Source organism: Cherax quadricarinatus, chromosome 68 (assembly GCF_038502225.1).
Source record: "Cherax quadricarinatus isolate ZL_2023a chromosome 68, ASM3850222v1, whole genome shotgun sequence".
NCBI classification, from domain to species: Eukaryota; Metazoa; Arthropoda; class Malacostraca; order Decapoda; family Parastacidae; genus Cherax; species Cherax quadricarinatus.
In genome coordinates this window covers 12,320,549-12,346,612 of record NC_091359.1, presented here as the reverse complement: position 1 = coordinate 12,346,612, position 26,064 = coordinate 12,320,549, and the positions used below count along the sequence as shown (strand labels likewise).

The 26,064-nt window shown below is 40.4% G+C and overlaps 2 protein-coding genes across 2 annotated transcripts; both read left to right on the top strand.

The window, feature by feature from the left end:
- The first annotated feature begins 2,133 nt into the window (after nt 1–2,133).
- On the top strand, nt 2,134–3,252 carry LOC138854717 (uncharacterized). Its single transcript, XM_070099485.1, has 2 exons — nt 2,134–2,229; nt 2,448–3,252. The coding sequence occupies exons 1-2, from the start codon at nt 2,134–2,136 to the stop codon at nt 3,159–3,161; spliced, it is 810 nt and encodes a 269-aa protein (XP_069955586.1). The 3' UTR covers nt 3,162–3,252.
- A 301-nt stretch (nt 3,253–3,553) lies between these two features.
- LOC128697893 (fibroin heavy chain-like) lies at nt 3,554–25,963 on the top strand. Its single transcript, XM_070099484.1, has 6 exons — nt 3,554–3,631; nt 12,620–13,482; nt 14,242–14,320; nt 17,117–18,405; nt 24,387–24,459; nt 24,645–25,963. The coding sequence occupies exons 1-6, from the start codon at nt 3,554–3,556 to the stop codon at nt 25,179–25,181; spliced, it is 2,919 nt and encodes a 972-aa protein (XP_069955585.1). The 3' UTR covers nt 25,182–25,963.
- The last annotated feature ends 101 nt before the right edge of the window (nt 25,964–26,064 follow it).

Genomic DNA, 26,064 nt, shown 5'->3' with positions numbered 1-26,064 from the left:
TTATTGGAATTTCGTTTCCACCCGTTTAATAAATTCTCATTAACTTTATAGAATTAGAAGATGACTTGTTGCCATTTACAGAAGAGATATATTCATCCTTGCATCAGTACTTTTATGTATAACGATAGCCATTTTACTGTCTTTAAAGTACAGAAACAGTAAATACAGTACCAATATTACATTCCAGAGCGATAATGAACTTTTTGCATTAAACTTTCTCACCATTTCATAATTTAGTTTCATCACAAATTGGATAAATCGCATTGATTCCTTTGTGTGGCGTCAAGCGAAGACACGAGTATAAAATGATGTTGAGTCGCAGTTGACGAAGTAGTCTGCCTCAGACCTCCGCCCATCCCACACACACCATGGTAATGTTTCAGTGGTCTTCCTGCCACTACCTCTCTTATCAAGTTCCATAAACCTAATTTCGGAGTTAGTAATCCTCCACGATGCAAGCTACATTTAGCATATGCAATACAGATGGCTCACAAATGAAAGTACTTGGGCTCGATTGAAGGGTAGAAAGAGAGGTATGGGCAAGTCTATCGATGGTAAACAGGTACCTAGCTGAAAGTACATTGATAAGATAAAGACTATCCGTCCCTGATACGAAAATCCTGAATGAAAATAAGTGTCAGCTATATAAGTCAAATTATAGCTAACATTCAGAAACAAAGAAATGGAGGTTAACGTGTTATGTTTACTCCAATATGACACGACATATTTCCATGAACATAATTTTTATATTGCTGCCCTAGTGAGTGTCGGCAAATTTCGGACTTTTTCCACGATAATGAAATTAAGTGTATAGATTAAAAATGGCAGTTCCGAGACAGACAAATCCCATGCATAAAAGTTAGAATTAAGACAAAAAGGTTTCTACCCTTCCTAGACTATTATTTTGTCGCGAGAGTGTAGAACCACGATGAAAACTAGAAGATAGATTAGGACAGTAAAAGGCGAGATAGTAGAGGTGATAAAAACATATGAAAAGAGGTCACGTAATTTAGATTAGAGTATTCGACAGTATTAAGATATATTTACAGAAACATATCAGGAGCAAAGGTTCTGCTCGAGATTTTATTTAACATATGGGGTCCGTCAAGGCTGCACGAGGATTAACTTATATAATGGTTCCATAATCTCTAGGTTATAATCTCGCCTCAGTGACACTTATTAGAGTCATCGAAGCGAGCACTTTTGTTTTCTTTGAGTCTTTCGTAAATAAGCAGCCAGAGTTTGTCAGTATACTGTATATGTTTCAATCATCTCTTGTGTGTCCAAATATCTTTGTGCCCTCACAAAACAATATGAAAATCTATTCTACTATCTGTATAATCATTAGTAGATTTCCTAAATAACATCTTACACTATCAAGTTTTGCTACTTAATATGAAGTATGTCATGTTTGAGTAAATATGATAATACATTATTTTTAAATGGAAAGTTTATATAATTACTTATTCAGTCACACGAATTGGGAAAATATAAGATAAAATGTTTTACTGAGTAGAGTTACATTTAGGCTTGTATATTTTTGGGGAAGGCCTGAGAGAGAATCTTTAAAATATTGTTCTTTCTGTATTAGGAGTTATAAACATGTAGTCGTTAATTTTTAAATTAGGTGCTAAATTTAAAGACCTATCTCTAGGAGTCTGATAGCAGCAATCTATTTCGTTAACTCTTCAATATTCTATATTGTCGTTATTGTCCTGGGGGGGAAGTCAATGTTATGTGAAAAGTCCAGAGCCAGAACCATCAAGCAACCCTGGTAAACAGACTTGATTTTAATACTGATGGGTATTATAAAATCCTTAAGTTCAAACCTTCTTTGTTTTGGAGTAGATGACACATATTTCAAGTTAGTACATAATGATATAGTTGATTTCATAAGTTTTGTTCTATTGTTTGGGTAGATGCTAGTGCAAACTAGTGTTCCGGTTTTGTTTACCGATGTCGCTCGTTCAGCCGCTTCTCAGCCAAAACAGTCATTGGCGTATATTGTTAAAGGTGGTTGTGTCTGCTTAACTAGCATGATATATAATGATAGGCTAATGGAATTGAATTTAAATACACTGAAGGATAGAAAAACCAGGAGAGAAATTGATAGGGTAGACAGGAACACGCTATATGAGAGATGAGAAAGGAGAACTAGGGGACATAGCTAGAAGCTCAAGACAAATGTGCCACAGGAATGTCAGGAAGTATATCTACAGTCTCGAGGTGGTCAGGAAGTGGAATGATCTCGGTGAAGAAGTGGTGGAGAGAGGCTCCATACATAGCTTAACATGCGTGCCACTATGATAGTCACTGAAACGGGCCACAGTAGAGCAATTACTGGTGTAATGTCTAGTGGGCGTTCTCGGTGACTGTGATTCTAACTTTTGTTTTAGTGTAAGAGTTATTTACGCTTTTTTTGTATTTATTCACGATTTGTGTTTCAGAAGTTGCTGGTTTCTTTCCTGGGCGTGGCTCTACTGGCCTCCGTGATCCAGGCTGGTAGACACGGAGGTGGTGGAGGCTACGGGGGAGGTGGACACGGTGGAGGTGGTGGCTACGGAGGCGGTGGACATGGAGGAGGTGGCTATGGAGGAGGTGGCTACGGAGGAGGTGGCTACGGAGGAGGTGGCTACGGAGGAGGAGGAGGAGGAGGCTACGGAGGTGGTGGACACGGAGGAGGTGGCTACGGAGGAGGAGGCTACGGAGGTAGTGGACACGGTGGAGGAGGTTACGGAGGAGGACACGGAGGAGGTGGCCATGGTGGAAAGGGTTACGGAGGAGGGGGCTATGGAGGAGGAGGCTACGGTGGAGGAGGCTACGGTGGAGGAGGCTACGGTGGAGGCGGACATGGTGGTGGCTACGGAGGTGTCGGTGGAACATCAAACAACAACTTCAACCTAGCAGGACCCAAAGGAGGTGGAGGATACGGTCACGGCGGTGGAGGCGGTGGCGGGTACGGTGGTGGCGGGTACGGTGGTGGCGGGTACGGTGGTGGCGGGTACGGTGGTGGCGGCTACGGTGGTGGCGGCTACGGTGGTGGCGGCTACGGTGGTGGCGGCCACGGTGGTGGCGGCCACGGTGGTGGCGGCCACGGTGGTGGCGGCCACGGTGGTGGCGGCCACGGTGGTGGTGGGGGACATGGTGGCTACGGAAAATAATCTACAAATATTGATGAATACTCTTAAAACTGAACGGATTTATTGCCTTCATCTTTCTGTCAAAATTCTCAACACATAAAGAAAGAAAATAAGCTTCCATAGATTTGTAATTAAAAGACAAAAAAAAAAATATTCTATGCCTTTTTTTTGCAGTCATATCCAAAAAAGTTACAAAAATATTTAGGAGTATTCTTGATAAAAATAATAATATTCAAAATAGCAAATAAGTCAATAGTTTTGAATAACAAAATTGTTTTGACGAGAAAGGTACAACTTTTATCCATAAACAATATCGAAATAAAATAGCATTTAGGTATTTATTAATCAAATTACTAATTTTATGTATATTATGAGGGTATATTTCACAAAATATTGAAAAAATAGCATGGAAAATGGAGCACTGTTTGTGTCCAAGAGAACATGTAGGTCTGGGTCCAAGAGAACATGTAGGTCTGGGTCCTAGAGAACATGTAGGTCTGGGTCCAAGAGAACATGTAGGTCTGGGTCCAAGAGAACATGTAGGTCTGGGTCCAAGAGAACATGTAGGTCTGGGTCCTAGAGAACATGTAGGTCTGGGTCCAAGAGAACATGTAGGTCTGGGTCCAAGAGAACATGTAGGTCTGGGTCCAAGAGAACATGTAGGTCTGGGTCCTAGAGAACATGTAGGTCTGGGTCCAAGAGAACATGTAGGTCTGGGTCCAAGAGAACATCTAGGTCTGGGTCCAAGATAACATGTAGGTCTGGGTACATGAGAACATGTAGGTCTGGGTCCAAGAGAACATGTAGGTCTGGGTCCAAGAGAACATGTAGGTCTGGGTCCAAGAGAACATGTAGGTCTGGGTCCAAGAGAACATGTAGGTCTGGGTCCAAGAGAACATGTAGGTCTGGGTCCAAGAGAACATGTAGGTCTGGGTCCATGAGAACATGTAGGTCTGGGTCCAAGAGAACATGTAGGTCTGGGTCCAAGAGAACATGTAGGTCTGGGTCCAAAAGAACATGTAGGTCTGGGTCCAAGAGAACATGTAGGTCTGGGTCCAAGAGAACATGTAGGTCTGGGTCCTAGAGAACATGTAGGTCTGGGTCCAAGAGAACATGTAGGTCTGGGTCCAAGAGAACATGTAGGTCTGAGTCCAAGAGAACATGTAGGTCTGGGTCCAAGAGAACATGTAGGTCTGGGTCCTAGAGAACATGTAGGTCTGGGTCCAAGAGAACATGTAGGTCTGGGTCCAAGAGAACATGTAGGTCTGGGTCCAAGAGAACATGTAGGTCTGGGTCCAAGAGAACATGTAGGTCTGGGACCAAGAGAACATGTAGGTCTGGGTCCAAGAGAACATGTAGGTCTGGGTCCAAGAGAACATGTAGGTCTGGGTCCTAGAGAACATGTAGGTCTGGGTCCAAGAGAACATGTAGGTCTGGGTCCAAGAGAACATGTAGGTCTGGGTCCAAGAGAACATGAAGGTCTGGGTCCAAGAGAACATGTAGGTCTGGGTCCAAGAGAACATGTAGGTCTGGGTCCAAGAAAACATGTAGGTCTGGGTCCAAGAGAGCATGTAGGTCTGGGTCCTAGAGAACATGTAGGTCTGGGTCCAAGAGAACATGTAGGTCTGGGTCCAAGAGAACATGTAGGTCTGGGTCCAAGAGAGGATGTAGGCCAGGGTCCAAGAGAACATGTAGGTCTGGGTCCAAGAGAACATGTAGGTCTGGGTCCAAGAGAACATGTAGGTCTGGGTCCAAGAGAACATGTAGGTCTGGGTCCTAGAGAACATGTAGGTCTGGGTCCAAGAGAACATGTAGGTCTGGGTCCAAGAGAACATGTAGGTCTGGGTCAAAGAGAACATGTAGGTCTGGGTCAAAGAGAACATGTAGGTCTGGGTCCAAGAGAACATGTAGGTCTGGGTCCAAGAGAACATGTAGGTCTGGGTCCAAGAGAACATGTAGGTCTGGGTCCAAGAGAACATGTAGGTCTGGGTCCAAGAGAACATGTAAGTCTGGGTCCAAGAGAACATGTAGGCCTGGGTCCAAGAGAACATGTAAGTCTGGGTCCAAGAGAACATGTAGGTCTGGGTCCAAGAGAACATGTAGGCCTGGGTCCTAGAGAACATGTAGGTCTGGGTCCTAGAGAACATGTAGGTCTGGGTCCTAGAGAACATGTAGGTCTGGGTCCTAGAGAACATGTAGGTCTGGGTCCTAGAGAACATGTAGGTCTGGGTCCTAGAGAACATGTAGGTCTGGGTCCTAGAGAACATGTAGGTCTGGGTCCTAGAGAACATGTAGGTCTGGGTCCTAGAGAACATGTAGGTCTGGGTCCTAGAGAACATGTAGGTCTGGGTCCTAGAGAACATGTAGGTCTGGGTCCAAGAGAACATGTAGGTCTGGGTCCTAGAGAACATGTAGGTCTGGGTCCTAGAGAACATGTAGGTCTGGGTCCTAGAGAACATGTAAGTCTGGGTCCAAGAGAACATGTAGGTCTGGGTCCTAGAGAACATGTAGGTCTGGGTCCAAGAGAACATGTAGGTCTGGGTCCTAGAGAACATGTAGGTCTGGGTCCAAGAGAACATGTAGGTCTGGGTCCTAGAGAACATGTAGGTCTGGGTCCAAGAGAACATGTAAGTCTGGGTCCAAGAGAACATGTAGGCCTGGGTCCAAGAGAACATGTAAGTCTGGGTCCAAGAGAACATGTAGGTCTGGGTCCAAGAGAACATGTAGGCCTGGGTCCAAGAGAACATGTAAGTCTGGGTCCAAGAGAACATGTAGGTCTGGGTCCAAGAGAACATGTAGGTCTGGGTCCAAGAGAACATGTAAGTCTGGGTCCAAGAGAACATGTAGGCCTGGGTCCAAGAGAACATGTAGGTCTGGGTCCAAGAGAACATGTAGGTCTGGGTCCAAGAGAACATGTAAGTCTGGGTCCAAGAGAACATGTAGGCCTGGGTCCAAGAGAACATGTAAGTCTGGGTCCAAGAGAACATGTAGGTCTGGGTCCAAGAGAACATGTAAGTCTGGGTCCAAGAGAACATGTAGGCCTGGGTCCAAGAGAACATGTAGGTCTGGGTCCAAGAGAACATGTAGGTCTGGGTCCAAGAGAGGATGTAGGCCAGGGTCCAAGAGAACATGTAAGTCTGGGTCCAAGAGAACATGTAGGCCAGGGTCCAAGAGAACATGTAGGTCTGGGTCCAAGAGAACATGTAGGTCTGGGTCCAAGAGAGGATGTAGGCCAGGGTCCAAGAGAACATGTAGGTCTGGGTCCAAGAGAGGATGTAGGCCAGGGTCCAAGAGAACATGTAGGCCTGGGTCCAAGAGAACATGTAGGTCTGGGTCCAAGAGAACATGTAGGTCTGGGTCCAAGAGAACATGTAGGTCTGGGTCCAAGAGAGGATGTAGGCCAGGGTCCAAGAGAACATGTAGGTCTGGGTCCAAGAGAACATGTAGGTCTGGGTCCAAGAGAACATGTAGGTCTGGGTACAAGAGAGCATGTAGGCCAGGGTCCAAGAGGACATGTAGGCCAGGGTCAAAGAGAGCATGTAGACCAGGGTCCAAGAGGACATGTAGGTTAGGGTCCAAGAGAGCATGTAGGCCTGGGTCCAAGAGGACATGTAGGCCAGGGTCCAAGAGAACATGTAGGCCTGGGTCAAAGAGAGCATGTAGGCCTGGGTCCAAGAGAGCATGTAGGCCTGGGTCAAAGAGAGCATGTAGGTCAGGGTCTAAGAGAGCATGTAGGCCTGGGTCCAAGAGAGCATGTAGGTCAGGGTCCAAGAGAACATGTAGGCCTGGGTCAAAGAGAGCATGTAGGTCAGGGTCTAAGAGAGCATGTAGGCCTGGGTCAAAGAGCATGTAGGTCAGGGTCTAAGAGAGCATGTAGGCCTGGGTCCAAGAGGACATGTAGGCCAGGGTCCAAGAGAGCATGTAGGCCTGGGTCAAAGAGAGCATGTAGGCCTGGGTCAAAGAGAGCATGTAGGCCTGGATCCAAGAGAGCATGTAGGCCAGGGTCCAAGAGAACATGTAGGCCTGGGTCCAAGAGGACATGTAGGCCTGGGTCCAAAAGGACATGTAGGCCAGGATGAATTACAACAATTGGATATGCTGAATGATGAAGACAGTAAAACAAGTGGAATTAAATAACGTTTATAAAATTTCTTACAATGTCCAGAATATCTTGCTGCTAAGTTTGTCAAGGCTGGGAACCAAGGCAATCATAGTACTAGGGGAAGTGAGCATAACTTTGTAATACCCACAGTCAGTAGCCAGGCTTCAAACACATTTTATTGTACAGCAATAAAAGAGTAGAACAAATTGCCTGCACATGTCAAAGCCAGTCATAACATGAACCAGTTCAAGAAGAGAGCCAGAAAGTACCTAATGGATGTAGCGACAGAAAGGGAGGAGAGTGATTTCTGGGATAACTAACATACACGTACCGATTTCTGTGATTTATCCTCACTTTGATGTAAATGTAAATAACTCAGTTTACCTTATTCCTAATATATTTCTTTGTAATGTTTAAATAATAAGGGATTACAAGGATCCCAACGGAAATAAGTCACTTTGTCTGACTTTTTTGGGTTATCTTAGGTAATCTACACACATGCTGCTATGTATGAAAGTTTATGTAACTGTATTTATGTATACCTGTACCTGAATAAACATTACACACAAACACACACATTATATATATATATATATATATATATATATATATATATATATATATATATATATATATATATATATATATATATATTATTGTAACCATGAACGAGTATTGATCACTAAGAACACTGCACTAGTAAGGACTCGAACCCATGTTGTGCTGGCCTGCCTCATGGGGAGCTAGAATCACATGACGCCTTAACCCACAGGACCACCGAATCCTACAAACATGGCGCAGCTAGCAGAGCTAGCTGTTTTACCGCCATCCGAGGACCTTCAGTGTCGTGGGAGCTTCTGGGCTAATTTTCATTCTCATCCCTATTTGGTTTACTAGTCCACGAGCAGCACATATATATTATTGTAACCACTGCACTAGCTAAGGTTTCACTCGTTCGTGGTTTACGAACGAGTGAAATATATTTTAAATGAAATATATTTTAATGAATATATTTGAAATGAATATATATATTTAATTGAAATATATTTTAAATGAATATATTTTAAATGAATATATTTTAAATGAAATATATTTTAAATGAAATATATTTTAATGAATATATTTTAAATGAAACTTTTACACACGAAAAGAATACTAAAGCACAAATAAAAGCCAGAAGCAGCAATAAATTGAGAAATGTACATCTTTCCCTGGAAGAAATCAGTGTAAAACGCGTGACTGCAAATATGTCAAAAATACCACAGAGAAAATAGGAAATAAAACCTGAGCGCTTTCACGTGTTTGCACACACATCCCTTCCTCTGAAGATGTATGTGTAAGCACACGAAAGCGCTCGGGTTACATTTCCCATTTTCACTTTGGTAGTTTTTCATATCTGTCCATATGCATTAAGGGCATATTAATTTTTGACTATTTTTCAGTAAAATTTGCTGAAATTTCTGTTAATGATTTATATCTTTAATTTAGTTTTTATGAAAAGAATCGATAAACTGTGAAAGAAAGAACCTTCACAATTTTGAAGTTTCTCTGAAGTAACTTTCACGGATAGAGATATCTCAATTTTCATTTCCTTATCATAACCATAATGCTGACTGTATACAAAGCAATTATAGTACTTAATCGAAAGATTCTCGATTTCACATTATTATTATAATCAAAAAGAAGCGCTAAGCCACAAGGGCTATACAGCATCTCGATTTAACAGTGATTGCCTAACCCAGTTCCATCTCACCTGACCTGTGGAAGATTGATACTTTTTCCTGCTTCTGAATTCAGTCATGTGACTGGTTAGGTGACCTGCCCTCATTTTTTTTTTGTCAGAGTCCAGCACAGTCCAGTTGTGGCTTATTGGCCCATAGCTTGGTTGGTAGGACTCACCTCACACACTGAGGTCCATGGTTCAATCCCCGGTGAGGATGCAAACATTTGGGAGTGTTTCCTTAAGATCACTTGCTGTCCCTGTTCACCTAGCAGTAAATAGGTACCTGGGTGTTAGTCAACTGGTGTGGGTCGCATCCTGGGCACAAAATTAACCTAAATTCCCCGAAATTCTCCTCTTATTCAGAGGCTTTGTATATGTCACTGATGTCAGGTAGATCTGTGTAAGTTGTATCATGTACTTGTAGAAATAAAGATTATTTTCATTTAGCTCTCTCTCTTTTTCGTATTTTCATTTAGCTCTCTCTCTCTTTCGTATTTTCATTTAGCTCTCTCTCTCTCTCTTTCGTATTTTCATTTAGCTCTCTCTCTCTTTCGTATTTTCATTTAGCTCTCTCTCTCTCTTTCGTATTTTCATTTAGCTCTCTCTCTCTTTCATATTTTCATTTAGCTCTCTCTCTCTCTTTCGTATTTTCATTTAGCTCTCTCTCTCTTTCGTATTTTCATTTAGCTCTCTCTCTTTTTTTGTTTTTTTTTTTTTTTTTTTTTTTTTTTTTTTACACAGGGTTTGACAAGGTTAAGGATCCCTAGCTTTATTGACAGCTATTTACAGGTTAAGGATTCCTAACTTTATTGGCAAGCTAAGAGCTGTTACCTACATCAGCTCATTTGAAAGCATTTTTGTTATGAGACATACAAGTAGGGAACAGGATGAAGTTGGAGCCATCTGTGGGCCAGCATTTTCATTTGATCAACTGACGTTATCTCGTTGACATCATTATGCTGTACGAATGTGTTCCATACTCGAGTCATCTTTTTCGTATGTTCATTTAGCTCTCTCTCTTTTTCGTATTTTCATTTAGCTCTCTCTTTTTCGTATTTTCATTTAGCTCTCTTTTTCGTATTTTCATTTAGCTCTCTCTTTTTCGTATTTTCATTTAGCTCTCTCTTTTTCGTATTTTCATTTAGCTCTCTCTTTTTCGTATTTTCATTTAGCTCTCTCTCTTTTTCGTATTTTCATTTAGCTCTCTCTCTTTTTCGTATTTTCATTTAGCTCTCTCTTTTTCGTATTTTCATTTAGCTCTCTCTCTTTTTCGTATTTTCATTTAGCTCTCTCTCTCTTTCGTATTTTCATTTAGCTCTCTCTCTCTTTCGTATTTTCATTCAGCTCTCTCTCTCTTTCGTATTTTCATTTAGCACTCTCTCTTTTTCGTATTTTCATTCAGCTCTCTCTCTTTTTCGTATTTTCATTCAGCTCTCTCTCTCTTTCGTATTTTCATTTAGCTCTCTCTTTTTCGTATTTTCATTTAGCTCTCTCTCTTTTTCGTATTTTCATTTAGCTCTCTCTCTTTTTCGTATTTTCATTTAGCTCTCTCTCTTTTTCGTATTTTCATTTAGCTCTCTCTCTTTTTCGTATTTTCATTTAGCTCTCTCTCTTTTTCGTATTTTCATTCAGCTCTCTCTCTCTTTCGTATTTTCATTTAGCTCTCTCTCTTTTTCGTATTTTCATTTAGCTCTCTCTCTTTTTCGTATTTTCATTTAGCTCTCTCTCTTTTTCGTATTTTCATTCAGCTCTCTCTCTCTTTCGTATTTTCATTTAGCTCTCTCTATTTTTCGTATTTTCATTTAGCTCTCTCTTTTTCGTATTTTCATTTAGCTCTCTCTCTTTTTCGTATTTTCATTTAGCTCTCTCTCTCTTTCGTATTTTCATTTAGTTCTCTCTCTTTTTCGTATTTTCATTTAGCTCTCTCTCTTTTTCGTATTTTCATTTAGCTCTCTCTTTTTCGTATTTTCATTTAGCTCTCTCTCTTTTTCGTATTTTCATTTAGCTCTCTCTCTCTTTCGTATTTTCATTTAGCTCTCTCTCTCTTTCGTATTTTCATTTAGTTCTCTCTCTTTTTCGTATTTTCATTTAGCTCTCTCTCTTTTTCGTATTTTCATTTAGCTCTCTCTTTTTCGTATTTTCATTTAGCTCTCTCTTTTTCGTATTTTCATTTAGCTCTCTCTCTTTTTCGTATTTTCATTTAGCTCTCTCTCTCTTTCGTATTTTCATTTAGCTCTCTCTCTTTTTCGTATTTTCATTTAGCTCTCTCTCTCTTTCGTATTTTCATTTAGCTCTCTCTCTTTCGTATTTTCATTTAGCACTCTCTCTTTTTCGTATTTTCATTCAGCTCTCTCTCTCTTTCGTATTTTCATTCAGCTCTCTCTCTCTTTCGTATTTTCATTTAGCTCTCTCTTTTTCGTATTTTCATTTAGCTCTCTCTCTTTTTCGTATTTTCATTTAGCTCTCTCTCTTTTTCGTATTTTCATTTAGCTCTCTCTCTTTTTCGTATTTTCATTCAGCTCTCTCTCTCTTTCGTATTTTCATTTAGCTCTCTCTCTCTTTTTCGTATTTTCATTTAGCTCTCTCTCTTTTTCGTATTTTCATTTAGCTCTCTCTCTTTTTCGTATTTTCATTCAGCTCTCTCTCTCTTTCGTATTTTCATTTAGCTCTCTCTCTTTTTCGTATTTTCATTTAGCTCTCTCTCTTTCGTATTTTCATTTAGCTCTCTCTCTTTTTCGTATTAATGCATACTTAAAACTGTACTAGTGTTCACTTCTCACTTTTTATACAATAAAAAAACCCTACTCAACAACCTATGTCTAGTTCTTCAGCAATCTGTCAGCCTTAGGCTTACACTGCTCAAAATGCACCACATGTTAGTGGGTTTATGTGCCTAACAATATATTATTACATATAAACTATATTTTCTACAATACAGAAAGTATTAAAGTTTGTTGCAGAAAAGCTACACTTCAACTCTAAAATTCCGTGAAGATCCACAAGAGAAGAATGTTATCCATACCACAACAAGGAATAACTATTATTGTTAAACACAAATTACCTTTCCTTCGATGCAATAAACTGAGATATACACATCAACGCATTAATCAGGTACAGAGTCAATATTATTGAGGAAAGTGAGAGTGAATGCATTCTAACTCTTTCACGCTCGTTTATTTTAGCTTCGTCATAAAGAATCTGAGGGAAAAAAGAGAGATTTGTTTATGTTTTTATAAAGTAGGAGAGAACACTATAAAACAGCAGAGCAACTCGCTTCATTATTCAGAAAGCTTCAGTCGAACAGTAAAGCACACACACACACAATGGTTAGCCTCCTGGTTCTGTCACTGGAGAATAATTCAGTACTTCATGCTTTGTGATGAATGGTTTTGGGAATCTTTACTGAAAAAACGTTTCGCCACACAGTGGCTTCATCAGTCCAATACAAAGCAGCAAGGTATAAGGAAAGGACTGATTACCTCAAACTCCTCCTCTCCTTATACCTTCCTCCTTTGTACTGGACTGATGAAGGCAACTTCATACATTGTTTTGGGAGTCATTCTAAGAAATATATTATCATGATTATGTACAATGGTGTAAATTATTATTTAATCGTGAGAGAGTTGTAAACATAATTTTTTCTTTTATTTTCAGAAATTTGTGTTGTCACTGGTGGGCGTTGCCCTCCTAGCCTCTCTGATCCAGGCTGATGGTCACGGTGGTCACGGAAGTGGTGGACATGGCAAAGGGCACGGTGGTGATGGACACGGCAAAGGCTATGGTGATGGAGGGCACGGTGGAAGCTACGGAGGAGGACACAGCAAAGGCTATGGAGGAGGACACAGCAAAGGCTACGGAGGAGAACACAGCAAAGGCTACGGATACAGTGGAGGCTATGGAGGTGGACACGGCAAAGGCTCCGGAAGTGGACATGGTGGAGGCTATGGAGGGAGTGGATATGGTGGAGGCTACGGAGGATACGGAGGTGGTGGAGGCTACGGAGGTTACGGAAGTGGTGGATATGGTGGGGGATATGGTGGGGGATATGGTGGGGGATATGGTGGTGGACATGGTGGCGGCTATGGCAGTGGTGGACATGGCAGTAGCTACGGTAGTGGCGGTTATGGTGGTAGCAGCTATAGTAGTAGCAGTTATGGTGGCAGCAGCTATGGTGGTGGACATGGTGGCGGCTATGGCGGAAGCGGACATGGTAGCAGCTATGGTAGTAGCAGCTATGGTGGTGGACATGGTGGCGGCTATGGCAGTGGTGGACATGGTGGCGGCTATGGCAGTGGTGGACATGGCAGCAGCTACGGTAGTGGCGGCTATGGCGGTAGCAGCTATGGTGGTAGCAGTTATGGTGGCAGCAGCTATGGTGGCGGCTATGGCAGTGGCGGACATGGTAGCAGCTATGGCGGCAGCAGCTATGGTGGTGGTGGCAGCAGCTATGGTGGTGTCAGCAGCTATGGTGGTGGCAGCAGCTATGGCGGCAGCAGCTACAAAGGAGGCTACGGGAAGTAAGAAACTCATTAATCACGATGATAAAAAAAATGAGGATCTGTCTCCAGATTTGTTTTTCTTATCAATTTCTCAGGAAACTTTCACGTGGTTCCTTGAGTCAACGCCGTATAAAAAATATTTCTTATATATATATAACTAAATAAAGTCTAACACAGTCAGTCGAATATTTCACTGAATCCCTCTGTCTCACTGAAACATTTATCTGTATATATTTTGCATCTTAGTTCCATAAATCTTTTTCTGTATGTCGAGAGCTTCTTTTAGAACCTGGCATACTTGAGGGGAAAACTATTTGTCTTATCCTTGTCGTTAACCTCATCTCTGACTCACGACATCGTGTAATAACACGATTGGAAACCAGTGTGACCAACTGTGACCACAAATGCATCTGTGGTTACAGTGGAGCTCATGCTGACCTCCCTATTGTGTACAGAAATATACATATACCTAGTAGGCTCCTCCTGCATAACAAAATGATTATAGATGGGCTGACTGGTGTCAGTCTTTCTCAGTCTCAAGTCACTGAAGTACATTTGAAATTCTTTTCGTATTATTCTTCTCAATTTGTTGCTAACTCACAGCCCAAAATTGTAATCTACTCCCTCTTTGAAGGCATATAACTTCGCCAGTTCGTCATCTCTGACCTCGGGGTAATCGTATTCTTGCTGGAAAGTTAAACACATTGCTTTTAAACGCTCTTCCATTTATGCATCTCTCATATATAAATATCTATTTACTTAATTTGTATGCTGAAGCAAGAACACCTCACAGATTGTCGAAAGAGCACAGAGGATCGAAGTCTATGACTATACCTGCAAGTCTCCTACTATGCCGGTATTGTCATAGACTTGTAATCACAGACAGTTCTTTATGTTGACGATATAATTAATTCTAATTTCTCACCGATTCTATGTTGCTCCTGTTAATTCGAAAGTTCAGCAAACTATCGCCTTGATACATCTTGTGTACCAGTAACAGCTTGGATAATGCTAGTTTTCCTTCTTCTTATGCTTGTGTTGTAGCGAGCAATTTTTTAGTCTAACGTTTTGGTTGATGTCTCGACTCCCGAACAAGTCTTTCATCCAGAGAAAGCAAACTCTGGGTATCTTCCTTATTTGTAACTTGGAGGCAACTGTTTTGACGTGACGGGAGTTAGTTTTGGATAAACAACGATAGATGCTCGGGCCAAGTGACGAAAAGTCTAATACTGACCAGTCCAGAAACTAACCCATATTAGAGTGCAACATTGCACAACGAGGAGTCGGGAGATCTAGAGCAGCATCATTCTCTAAGAAAGTGAACCCTTGACTCTATTAAATATGAATCTTATTTGAATATATCATGATTACTGATATACAGGGTATGACACTCATGTTTTAAAATGGAAGACTCGATTATGTTCCTATCTATGGTTGAAAAGTTCAAGAACAGTTAAGATAATGATAACATTTTTGAACAGAGTTACAAATAACATTCGATTCCTGGCATGTCATAGCTGCACACTAGTATTTTGATATTCTGTCCTATAGCGGTTTTTCTCCTATTGTCCAACATATGATGAGACACTGGTTGATGTGTGAAAAACCAATAATTAGTCCATTTCGACCCCTCTGTGACTGGTTTTACATGTTTCAATATGGAACATGGAAACCAACATCGAAACTATAAAACAGAATAAGTGTATTGTTTACCATCCCAAGCACTTAAATTCTTAGTTTCAAATGTCTACTAAATTCACTTCACTGCTAGTATTATTAGCACCAGATGAAAAGGCTTTTCGGAAATTTTATGACTAAGGAAAATAGTCGCACATGCAATGGTTAATTGGCAACCCAATTTTAACATTCCTCGAAGCCAGTGTAAATCTGATGCTCTAACTACCGATGGCTTGGCGCTAATATTCCTGCACCTGACTTACAGTGCAAGTGAGTCCTGCCTCTAAAGGAAGAAAAAAACAAAGCCAAAAGAGCTAATCAGGAGAATTAATTTATACCTACCATAGCTATGAGGATGCTATACTGGTTCACACACTTGCAGGTTACAAGTGAAATTTACTGGAAAGTACAGAACATCATCTTTTAGATGATAAACGAAAATGAAGAGTTAGTTTAAAGTCTGTATGATGGACTCCATGCCCAGCGTGTGGGCGATAGTCCAAAGATGAAGAGAACGGAAAAAATCACATGTTTACAGTCAACACGCTTTTCAACCCGAAGACGGAAAACACATCATCTGAAACTTGCGTCCATTTATTATACAACTTTTGTTGTTGCAAACAATCGTGTATAATTTTTATATTCCTCAAGGAATTATTTGGAAAATAATAATGTACATACGACCACGAAGAAAAATTGTATATAATGAAGTCGTAGCATTATTAAATGCTAAGATTTCATTGTATACAGATTTCCTTAAATAGATTACCTTAAATTTAGGCTGCCTTAAGTACAGAGTACTTTATATAAAAAGTACTACAAATACAGAGTTCTTTAAATACAGAGTATCTTGAATACAGACAAGTATTTTAAATACAGACTATTGTAAATACAGAATGTTTTAAATACAAATTACCTTAAATGCAGACCCCCTTAAACAGAAACTACTTGAAATACATATTACCTTAAACAGAGACAACGTTTCCTCAGGTGTCGTTCACTTAGAACTATCTGCAACACAGCCACTACTCTGTGGTGCTCCTTGGTGTTTTATATGTAGTGGAAAATCCACAGTAACATCTTAGGATGCGTTATTTAAGATCATTCGAAGTGGATTTGGTTATATGCTCACAATTCGAGGAGGATTTGGTCACATAAAAATAATAATAAAATATTAATAAAATAATAAAAATGATAATAATAACAACAATAATCTTTATTTCTACAAGTATATGATACAGTTTACAAATACCTAGCTGACATCAATGACATACTATATATAAAGCCCCTGGTTATGCTTAACATTTCTGGCAAATTAGGTTAATTTTGTCCCCAGGATGCGACTCACCCAGTTACCTATTTACTGCTAGGCCAGCAGGGACAGCAGGTGTCTTAAGGAAACACGGCCCAATGTTTCCACTCGCACCGGGGATCGAGCCACGGGCCTCAGTGTGTAAGCTGAGTGCGCTACCAACTGAACTACGAGACACAAGCTCCATTGAACGGGGTCTTCATACGACTAAAACACACATGAGGATAAATTTTCTCTTGTTTCCTTGAAATATAGAATACATCATTATCAGTCTAGAGTAACTTAATCAACGATGCAAACAGCATTTCTGAATAAAGTGAAAGAGAGAGAGAGAGTGAATGAGTTTTAAGTTTCTTTCTCTCGTATATTTAGCTTCGTCATGAAAACATCCGAGAAAAACGGATTCGTGTTTGCTGTTTTTTTGTAAAGGAGAAAGAAGAGTATAAAACAGCAGAGCAGCAAGGTTCATTATTCAGAAAGTCTCAGGCTGCCAGTACAATACACGCAAAAGCAATGGTAAGTCTCCTGGATAAACCAATGAAGCACAATTGAGTGAATGCTTTTAGTTCTGGGACTCAATCTGAGAAATATTTTGCGATGTTTACATACCATGGTATGAGGAAGAGAGAGAGATCTAAATATTAGTTTTTCTTTTACTTTCAGAGATTTCTGCTACCTTTGGTGAGCGTTGCCCTCCTAGCCTCCCTGACCCAGGCTGATGGAGACACTGGAGGCCACGGAGGTAGTGGACATGGCAAAGGTCACGGTGGTGAACATGGTAAAGGCTATGGAAGCAGTGGACACGGTGAAAGTTACGGGAGTGGTGGACATGGCAAAGGCTCTGGAGGCAGTGGACACGGTGCAAGCTACGGGAGCAGTGGACATGGCAAAGGCTCTGGAGGCAGTGGACACGGTGCAAGCTACGGGAGCGGTGGACATGGCAAAGGCTATGAAAAAAGTGGACACGGTGGAAGCTACGGGGGTGGTGGACACGACAAAGGCTCTGGAGGTAGTGGACATGGTGCAAGCTACGGAGGGGGTGGACACGGCAAAGGCTACGTAGGCGGTTCACATGGAGGCTACAGCGGAGGTGGACACAGTAAAGGTTACGGAGGTGGACATAGTGGAGGTTATGGAGGTGGTGGCTATGGTGGAGGCTACGGAGGTGGATACGGAAATGGTGGATACAGCGGTGGGCATGGTGGTGGAGGATATGGTAGCAGCTATGGTGGTAGCAGCTATGGTGGCAGCTATGGTGGTAGCAGTTATGGTAGTGGCGGACATGCTAACAGCTATGGCGGTAGCAGCTATGGTAGTGGCGGATATGGAAGCAGCTATGGTAGTGGTGGACATGGTAGCAGCTATGGTGGTAGTGGTGGATATGGTAGCAGCTATGGTGGTAGTGGTGGATATGGTAGCAGCTATGGTGGTAGTGGTGGATATGGTAGCAGCTATGGTGGTAGTGGCGGACATGGTAGCAGCTATGGTAGTGGTGGACATGGTAGCAGCTATGGTGGTAGTGGTGGATATGGTAGCAGCTATGGTGGTAGTGGCGGACATGGTAGCAGCTATGGTAGTGGTGGACATGGTAGCAGCTATGGTAGTGGTGGACATGGTAGCAGCTATGGTGGTAGCATTTATGGTAGTGGTGGACATGGTAGCAGCTATGGTGGTAGCATTTATGGTAGTGGTGGACATGGTAGCAGCTATGGTGGTAGCAGCTATGGTAGTGGTGGGCATGGTAGCAGCTATGGTAGTGGTGGGCATGGTAGCAGCTATGGTGGTAGCAGCTATGGTTCTAGCAGCTATGGTAGTGGTGGACATGGTAGCAGCTATGGTGGTACCAGCTATGGTAGTGGTGGACATGGTAGCAGCTATGGTGGTAGCAGCTATGGTAATGGTGGACATGGTAGCAGCCATGGTGGAGGCAGTTACAAAGGAGGTCACGGAAAGTAAACAAGATCTCATAAATTACGATAAAAAGAAAAAAATGTCGACCTTATGCCAAATTTATTTTCATTATTGAGGTCTCGAGAAACCATACACGTGTGGATCCTTCGCCAATATTATCTAGAAATATTTATTTTTATATGTTACTAAATAAAATCTGATAAAAAAGCGTGTCTAATATATTACTGAATTCCTTTATTTTTATTAAACATTTGGGCTGTGGAAAATACTGTATATATTTTCCAGAAATACAGTAGTTATTAAATGTAAATAGATGGCCATACTGTATTTAAAATTTATGTAATCGAAAACGGGAAGCTGCGCCTGCGCAGGAGACTCGCCATCTTGGTTTTGAATTGGATACGTTAGTGTAATGGGAAGGAATTTTCGTGCTCTAGAGGTTAAAATTGGGCTGACACCTCTCAGATAGGAGGCGAAATTGTTGGACATGCATTCCAGCATAACTTGAGATATCAGATGACTGGACAAGACAGCTCCAGGAACCTCAGATAAGCTCTCTAGATTTGTATATAATTCTGGCCAGTGTTTTCATAAATTTAGTTCGAGTGAGGTTTTTCTGAGTATGATACAACTTAATATCCAGTCAAATTGGTGAGTGATATTAAGATATATTTTCCTTCTGTTATGTAATTGTGTATATATATAACCATTTATTATTTTTAATATACGGTCCACAAATTTATATATTTACCAGTATTCCTGGTGTATGTATATTTCATTTAATTAATAGGTCCAGAGCAACTTGTGGTTATGACAGTGGTAGGTATCGAAGGGGGACATTTTTGCGACCTAGGTGTCCCAAATTCCTACTTGTCTAACTGATAAATAATAATTATCTATGTTCATTTATTGTTATGTACATAATGATACATACAGATAAATGCAATTTTCCACATGAGCCTTTGTTTTACTGTTCTTTTCTTAGTTCTAAAATGTTTTAGGTGTTGATCTCGAGTTTCATTTTTTTAACCTGGCGTTCATTAGAGGGGAAACGATTTGTTTCATCGCTAATTTCGCCTCTGAGCTCTGAGCATAAGGGTGTAGGTGAGTGTGAGTTAGACCTGACCAGCTTGGGTAAGTAGGCCTGCTGCAGTGCTCCTTATTTCTTACGTTTTTATGTTCAAAGCTACACTATAATGTTTTTACGTGATCCTTCGTGATCCATCAGTGTCACATACATCAGATGCCCAGTAGCACTGGACGTGTCACTCCTGATGCGGACACATGCGTGATTGTGGCAATCTAAAGAATTAATTTCATTCTCCCCCATTTGGAATACCAGTCACACAAGTAGTATATATATATACTGTGTATATATATATATATATATATATATATATATATATATATATATATATATATATATATATATATATGTCGTGCCGAATAGGCAGAACTTGCGATCTTGGCTTAAATAGCAACGCTCATCTTGCCATATAGGACAAGTGAAAATTTGTGTATGCAATAATTTCGCCAAAATCATTCTGAACCTAACGAAAAAAATATATTTGATTGTGTTTGTTTAGCATTAAATTACTGTAAACGTATTTAAAATATATTTAGTTGGGTTAGGCTAAAATAAATTGTTCTTGTTATAATAAGGTTAGGTAAGTTTTCTAAGATTCTTTTGGTGCAAAATTAAATTTTTTTACATCAACATTAATGAAAAAAATATATCTTTAAACGTATAAGAGAAAATTTCAGAAAGGACTTAATTTTAAATGAGTTCTTGCTAATTGACCAGTTTTACAAATTCGGCACGACATATATATATATATATATATATATATATATATATATATATATATATATATATATATATATATATATAGTAGGTTGGTAGACAGCAACCACCCAGGGAGGTACTACCGTCCTGCCAAGTGAGTGTAAAACGAAAGCCTGTAATTGTTTTACATGATGGTAGGGTAGGATTGCTGGTGTCTTTTGTCTGTCTCATAAATATGCAAGATTACAGGTATGTCTTGCTACTTCTACTTACACTTAGGTCACACTACACATACATGTACACGTTTATCTATACACACTCATCTGAGTTTTCTTTGATTTTATCTTAATAGTTCTTGTTTCCTATTATTTTTCCTTTTATATCCATGGGGAAGTGGAATAAGAATCTTTCCTCCGTAAGCCATGCGTGTTGTAAAAGTCAACTAAAATGCCGGGAGCAATGGGGTAGTAACCCCTTTTCCTGTAATAATTACTAAAAAGAATAAGAAAATTTTCAAAGTGCGATGTCTGAATGTACTTGGATGTTGTGCAAATGATAAGAAAGAGATGATTGTGAATGTTATGAATGAGAAGAAGCTGGATGTCCTGGCTTTAAGTGAAACAAAGCTGAAGGGGGTGGGAGAGTTTCAATGGAGAGGAATAAATGGGATTAGATCAGGGGGTTCAAATAGAGTTAGAGCTAAAGAAGGAGTAGCAATAATGTTGAAGGATAAGCTATGGCAGGAAAAGAGGGACTATAAATGTATTAATTCAAGGATTATGTGGAGTAAAATAAAGGTTGGATGTGAAAAGTGGGTTATAGTAAGCGTATATGCACCTGGAGAAGAGAGAAGTGTAGAAGAGAGAGAGAGAGATTTTGGAAAATGTTGAGTGAATGGGTGGGGAGTTTTGAACCAAGTATGAGAGTAATGGTGGTTAGGGATTTCAATGCTAAAGTGGACAAAAATGTTTTGGAGGGAGTAGTAGGTAAATCTGGGGTGCCAGGGGTAAATGAAAATGGGGAGCCTTAATTGAGCTATGTGTAGAAAGAGGTTTGGTAATAAGTAATACATATTTTATGAAGAAGAGGATAAATAAATATACAAGGTATGATACAGCACGTAATGAAAGTAGCTTGTTAGATTATGCATTGGTGGATAAAAGGTTGATGTACACGTTTATAGAGGGGCAACTGATATATTGGATCATTATTTAGTTGTAGCTACAGTTAGAGTAAGAGGTAGATGGGAAAAGAGAAAAATGGCAACAAGAGGGAGGTGAAAGTGAATAAACTAAGGGAGGAGGAAATTCGGGTGAGATATAAAAATTATTGGCAGAAAGGTGGGCTGGTGCAAGTATGAGTAGTGGGGGGGTTGAAGAGGGTTGGAATAGTTTTAAGAATGCAGTATTAGAATGTGGGGCAGAAGTTTGTGGTTATAAGAGGGTGGGTGCAGGAGGAAAGAGGAGTGATTGGTGGAATGATGAAGTAAAGGGTGTGATAAAAGAGAAAAAGTTAGCTTATGAGAGGTTTTTACGAAGCAGAAGTGTTATAAGAAGAGTATATGGAGAGTAAAAGAAAGGTGAAGAGAGTGGTGAGAGAGTGCAAAAGGAGAGCAGATGATAGAGTGGGAGAGGCACTGTCAAGAAATTTTAATGAAAATAAGAAAAAATTTTGGAGTGAGTTCAACAAGTTAAGAAAGCCTAGAGAACGAATGGATTTGTCAGATAAAAACAGAGTAGGGGGAGTTAGAGGAAGGGGAGATGGAGGATAGATGGCGAGAATATTTTGAGGAACTTTCAAATGAAATTAAGACACATGTGCAACATCTGGGTATCTTTATTGTAGACGTTTCGCCATCCAGTGGCTTTATCAATACAAATTCCAGGACACAACTTGAAGACAGTAGAACTATGTACAGAAGATGAGGTAATCAGTCCCTCAACCTTGGAGTAGGTGTGAAGAGCACCGTAGTCGTGGAGATTCTGAAGCAGAAGCAAGGAGCCTGACGCTTATAGGTTGGCTTATCTGTTTATGATATTATATGCGCGCCTTTATTCAAGAATATTTTAATACTTATATAGGGGATTAGAGTAAGCTTTCAGTGTACAGACACTGAATGTTTATAACCTTGAAATAAAAAGTAAATCAGTATTGTGAGAGACTTTAATGCTAAAGTGAGAGAGTCAGTTGTAGAGAAAGTACTAGAGAAATCTCTTTACACTGTTGCCCTTGTGAGGAAGTACTAGCTAAGTCTCTAGGAAAATCTGGTGGTAAGAGTTGCGTGTCTGTCTCGCTCTTGCTGAGGATCGAGCCTCTACCATTCCTTGCCCTGAAAAACCCACACGGATTTAGCACTTCACATAAATAAAATAAATATATATATACGTAAATTTTTGGTCGCATGTTCATTTACTGTTACTGTTTTGGGTGGTATCCTCTGGGGATAGTAGTATACCTTAAACAGGGAGGAACTCTGAACTGAGCCCAACTATTACAACAACTCTTAACCTATTAATTCTATATAAAAATAATAGAACTTTTCACTTAATTATTTTAATGAAATTTAGTAAGAGATAATATATATTTAATAAATAGCACACTTACGAATGTATTGTATGATTATGTAGGCAACTACGATAGTTTACTGTACTGTTATATTGGTGGATAAAAATCTGACCCGTAGTAGGCAGAACATCTTTCCATACATCTGGAATAACTATAAAGTCCGGTTTGCCGGACTTGAGTCCTGAAGGTGGGAAGTACAGTACCTGCATCCTGAAAGAGTGGTGAAGATATTTTGAGCTGTATTGCCAGCAAACGTCACTCACAAGACTGACAGTGATGGTGAAAGTATTTTTTTCTTTTCGGGTCACCCTTCCTTGGTAGGAAACTGCCGGCGTGTTAATTAAAGAGACATAATTTTAAGCTATCAGTATAGGTCGGCTTCTGATACTGCAAACACAACTAGATCTATAAAATTTTAGCACTTTCTAAATACTACTAAATTTTCCTTACACCTTCTACATTTAATACTTGTAAGATTTACCCACATGCAGCAAGGCTTAGTTTACTCTAGATCTAATACTTTTTAGTTCCCCAGGTATCTTATATGGTTAAGTATTCATCCCAGAAGTGAAAATATTTTAGATTCTGCTCTAAATTGTGGATCATTCCTCCAATACATAGCAAGATTTAGTCCCTCTACATCCTGTAAACTTTAGTAATCCTCCTAGATGTAGTGTGATTTAGTTTACTGTAGATCCAGTACTATTTAGCTTCTTCACCTTCTCAAGTTTGCTATTCTTACAATAAGTAGCAAAGATTAGTTTACTCTAGGCTTGATAAAGGTATTTTATTTCTGCATATCCATGGGGAAGTGAAAAAGAATTGTTCCTCCGTAAGCCATGCGTGTTGTAAGAGGCGACTAAAATGCCGTGAGCATAGGCCTAGTAACCCCTTCTTCTGTATAAATTAATAAATGTAAAATAAGAAAATCTTTATGAAAGTGTTTCTTCTTTTTCGGGTCACACTGCCTCGGTGGGAAACGGGGCCGGTGTGTTAAAAAAAAAAACTCCAGATTTTTACCTCTCTTCAAGATGTCCAACCGTATCATTATTCAAAATAATATTTTTTGCCTCTTTTCATTATATACAGTAGTTGAATAGAATGAATAACAACAACTGGAGCGCATTAACTGGGTATATATACACCAACAATATGCAACAACCACTATTAAAAAATAGTGAACTTCCAAACACTTCGTGAATTCTCACATTATCAAGTTCCTTGTTAATGTAAGAAATCACTAAAGCACGTGGAAGTTCAATAATTTTTCAAAGTGGTTGTTTTGCATATTGTGTTATCTGTTTACTGTGATCTTATTGTACCAAGAGGTGTGTTTCTTAGAATATATACAGTATACTGACTTTAATTCCTTATTAAGGGATTAAAGTATCGTTGTCAGGTGGTAAATGTATTACATGCAGCCTAAATTACTTAACAAATCAGTTACACGAAATCACAAAATTTATAACGTACTACAGGTATTTAATTAGTTTTAACGAGATGTAGTACCACCGCCCCCATTTCTCACTATTTATCATAAAAAGTGACAATAATTCTGACAAAAAACGTATTGAGCAAAACCTATTGTCTTTATTTGGTATTTTTTTTACATCCTGATTGTCGAACATTCCGCTTCCGGAACATGTAATATGACGCCATAATTTGGGAAAGGAGTATAAAAAGGCCAGTCAATGTGCCCAGTCGTCAGTTTTACAGTCAGTCAGGTCAACTCGCACCAACAATGGTACATATTCCTTTCTCACTTCCTCACCATAAAAGAAAAATTGTGAAATCTCTCTATTCACTAATTATTACATTAAATCCATCCGTCTCCAAAATAAGTAAATGCAGATTACTTTTAGTGGTAATATTTAGTACTAATAACATTCTTGTTTCTATATTGACTTGCGGATTTTTGTTTACTTACAGAAGCTGATTGTGTCTCTCATTGGAGTTGGCCTTTTGGCTTCCTTGAGCACGGGTCAGGGACACGGAGGAGGCTACGGTGGAGGACACGGGGGTGGACACGGTGGCAGAGGTGGTGGACACGGCGGAGGCTACGGTGGTGGTGGTGGACACGGTGGAGGCTACGGAGGTGGACACGGTGGAGGCTACGGAGGTGGACACGGTGGGGGCTACGGAGGTGGACACGGTGGAGGCTACGGAGGTGGTGGACACGGTGGAGGCTACGGAGGTGGTGGACACGGTGGAGGCTACGGAGGTGGTGGACACGGTGGAGGCTACGGAGGTGGTGGACACCGTGGAGGCTACGGAGGAGGTGGACACCGTGGAGGCCATGGAGGTGGATACGGTGGAGGTTACGGTGGAGGTTACGGAGGTGGCTACGGTGGTGGCCACGGAGGTGGCTATGGAGGACACATTGGTGGAGGTTACGGCTATGTTGGAGGCCACGGGAGTGGTGGACACGGAGGTGGACGTGGTGGACATGGTGGATACGGAAAGTAAAAAGCTTACTAACCTGTGGAATACAGTGACACATTCACTCACAAACCATCACAGAATTTACTGGGCATAATTTTGCAAGTTCACACCGTATATATTTAAGTTTGTAAATACAGGAGAATAAATATAAAATACTGTAAACATCTTCATTTGTCCTAAATGTGTTGATGTCAGCAAAGAATTAACTAGATGGACGATCCAAGAGCGACATCTCCCGTTTTCTATAGCACCAGCAAGATGCAAGAGTTAGAGGGCAGACGGTTCAACACTGAAGAAAAGCAGGAGCTATATAGCTCGTCTCTCCCAAGAAGCCCAGCAGTTAAGTTTCGCCCAAATCGTGCGTATCCCACGTTAACCTTGTAAGCAATGTCCAGAGAAGGTATATGTGGGCGAAAAGAGTAGATGTTTGGAAAAACATAAAAGTACCAGAGCGCATGAACATGTATTTCTTCACACGCGAGGAAGTATGTGAGAGAGAGTTACATAGACCCCAATCTCAATTAGCATGAAAACGCTTGTCGTGCTGACAGTGTAGTTATTTTTGTGATGTTCACTTGGCTAGCCACGTCCATTTGATGAAGCGGGATGACACCCAACTCACCATAGCGGAAGATGTAAATAAACTCCATTGTTCAGAATCTGTGGTTGTCTTAGCAATACAGCTGTACCGAACAGGGGACCTTCAATATTTTCAGAATTTTGGCTAAATTGATTCTAGGCCGTCAGGACACAGCTCTCGGGTCAAGTAAATAATACTTCTGTGAGCCCCACCAACAATACAACTAACCTTCATGCTATTTTTCTTTCCTGTTATTCCTCTATATTGGTCTGAAAAAAAAAACTAGTAATTACGCAAAACGTGTACTTAATAAAGTTGTTTCACGTT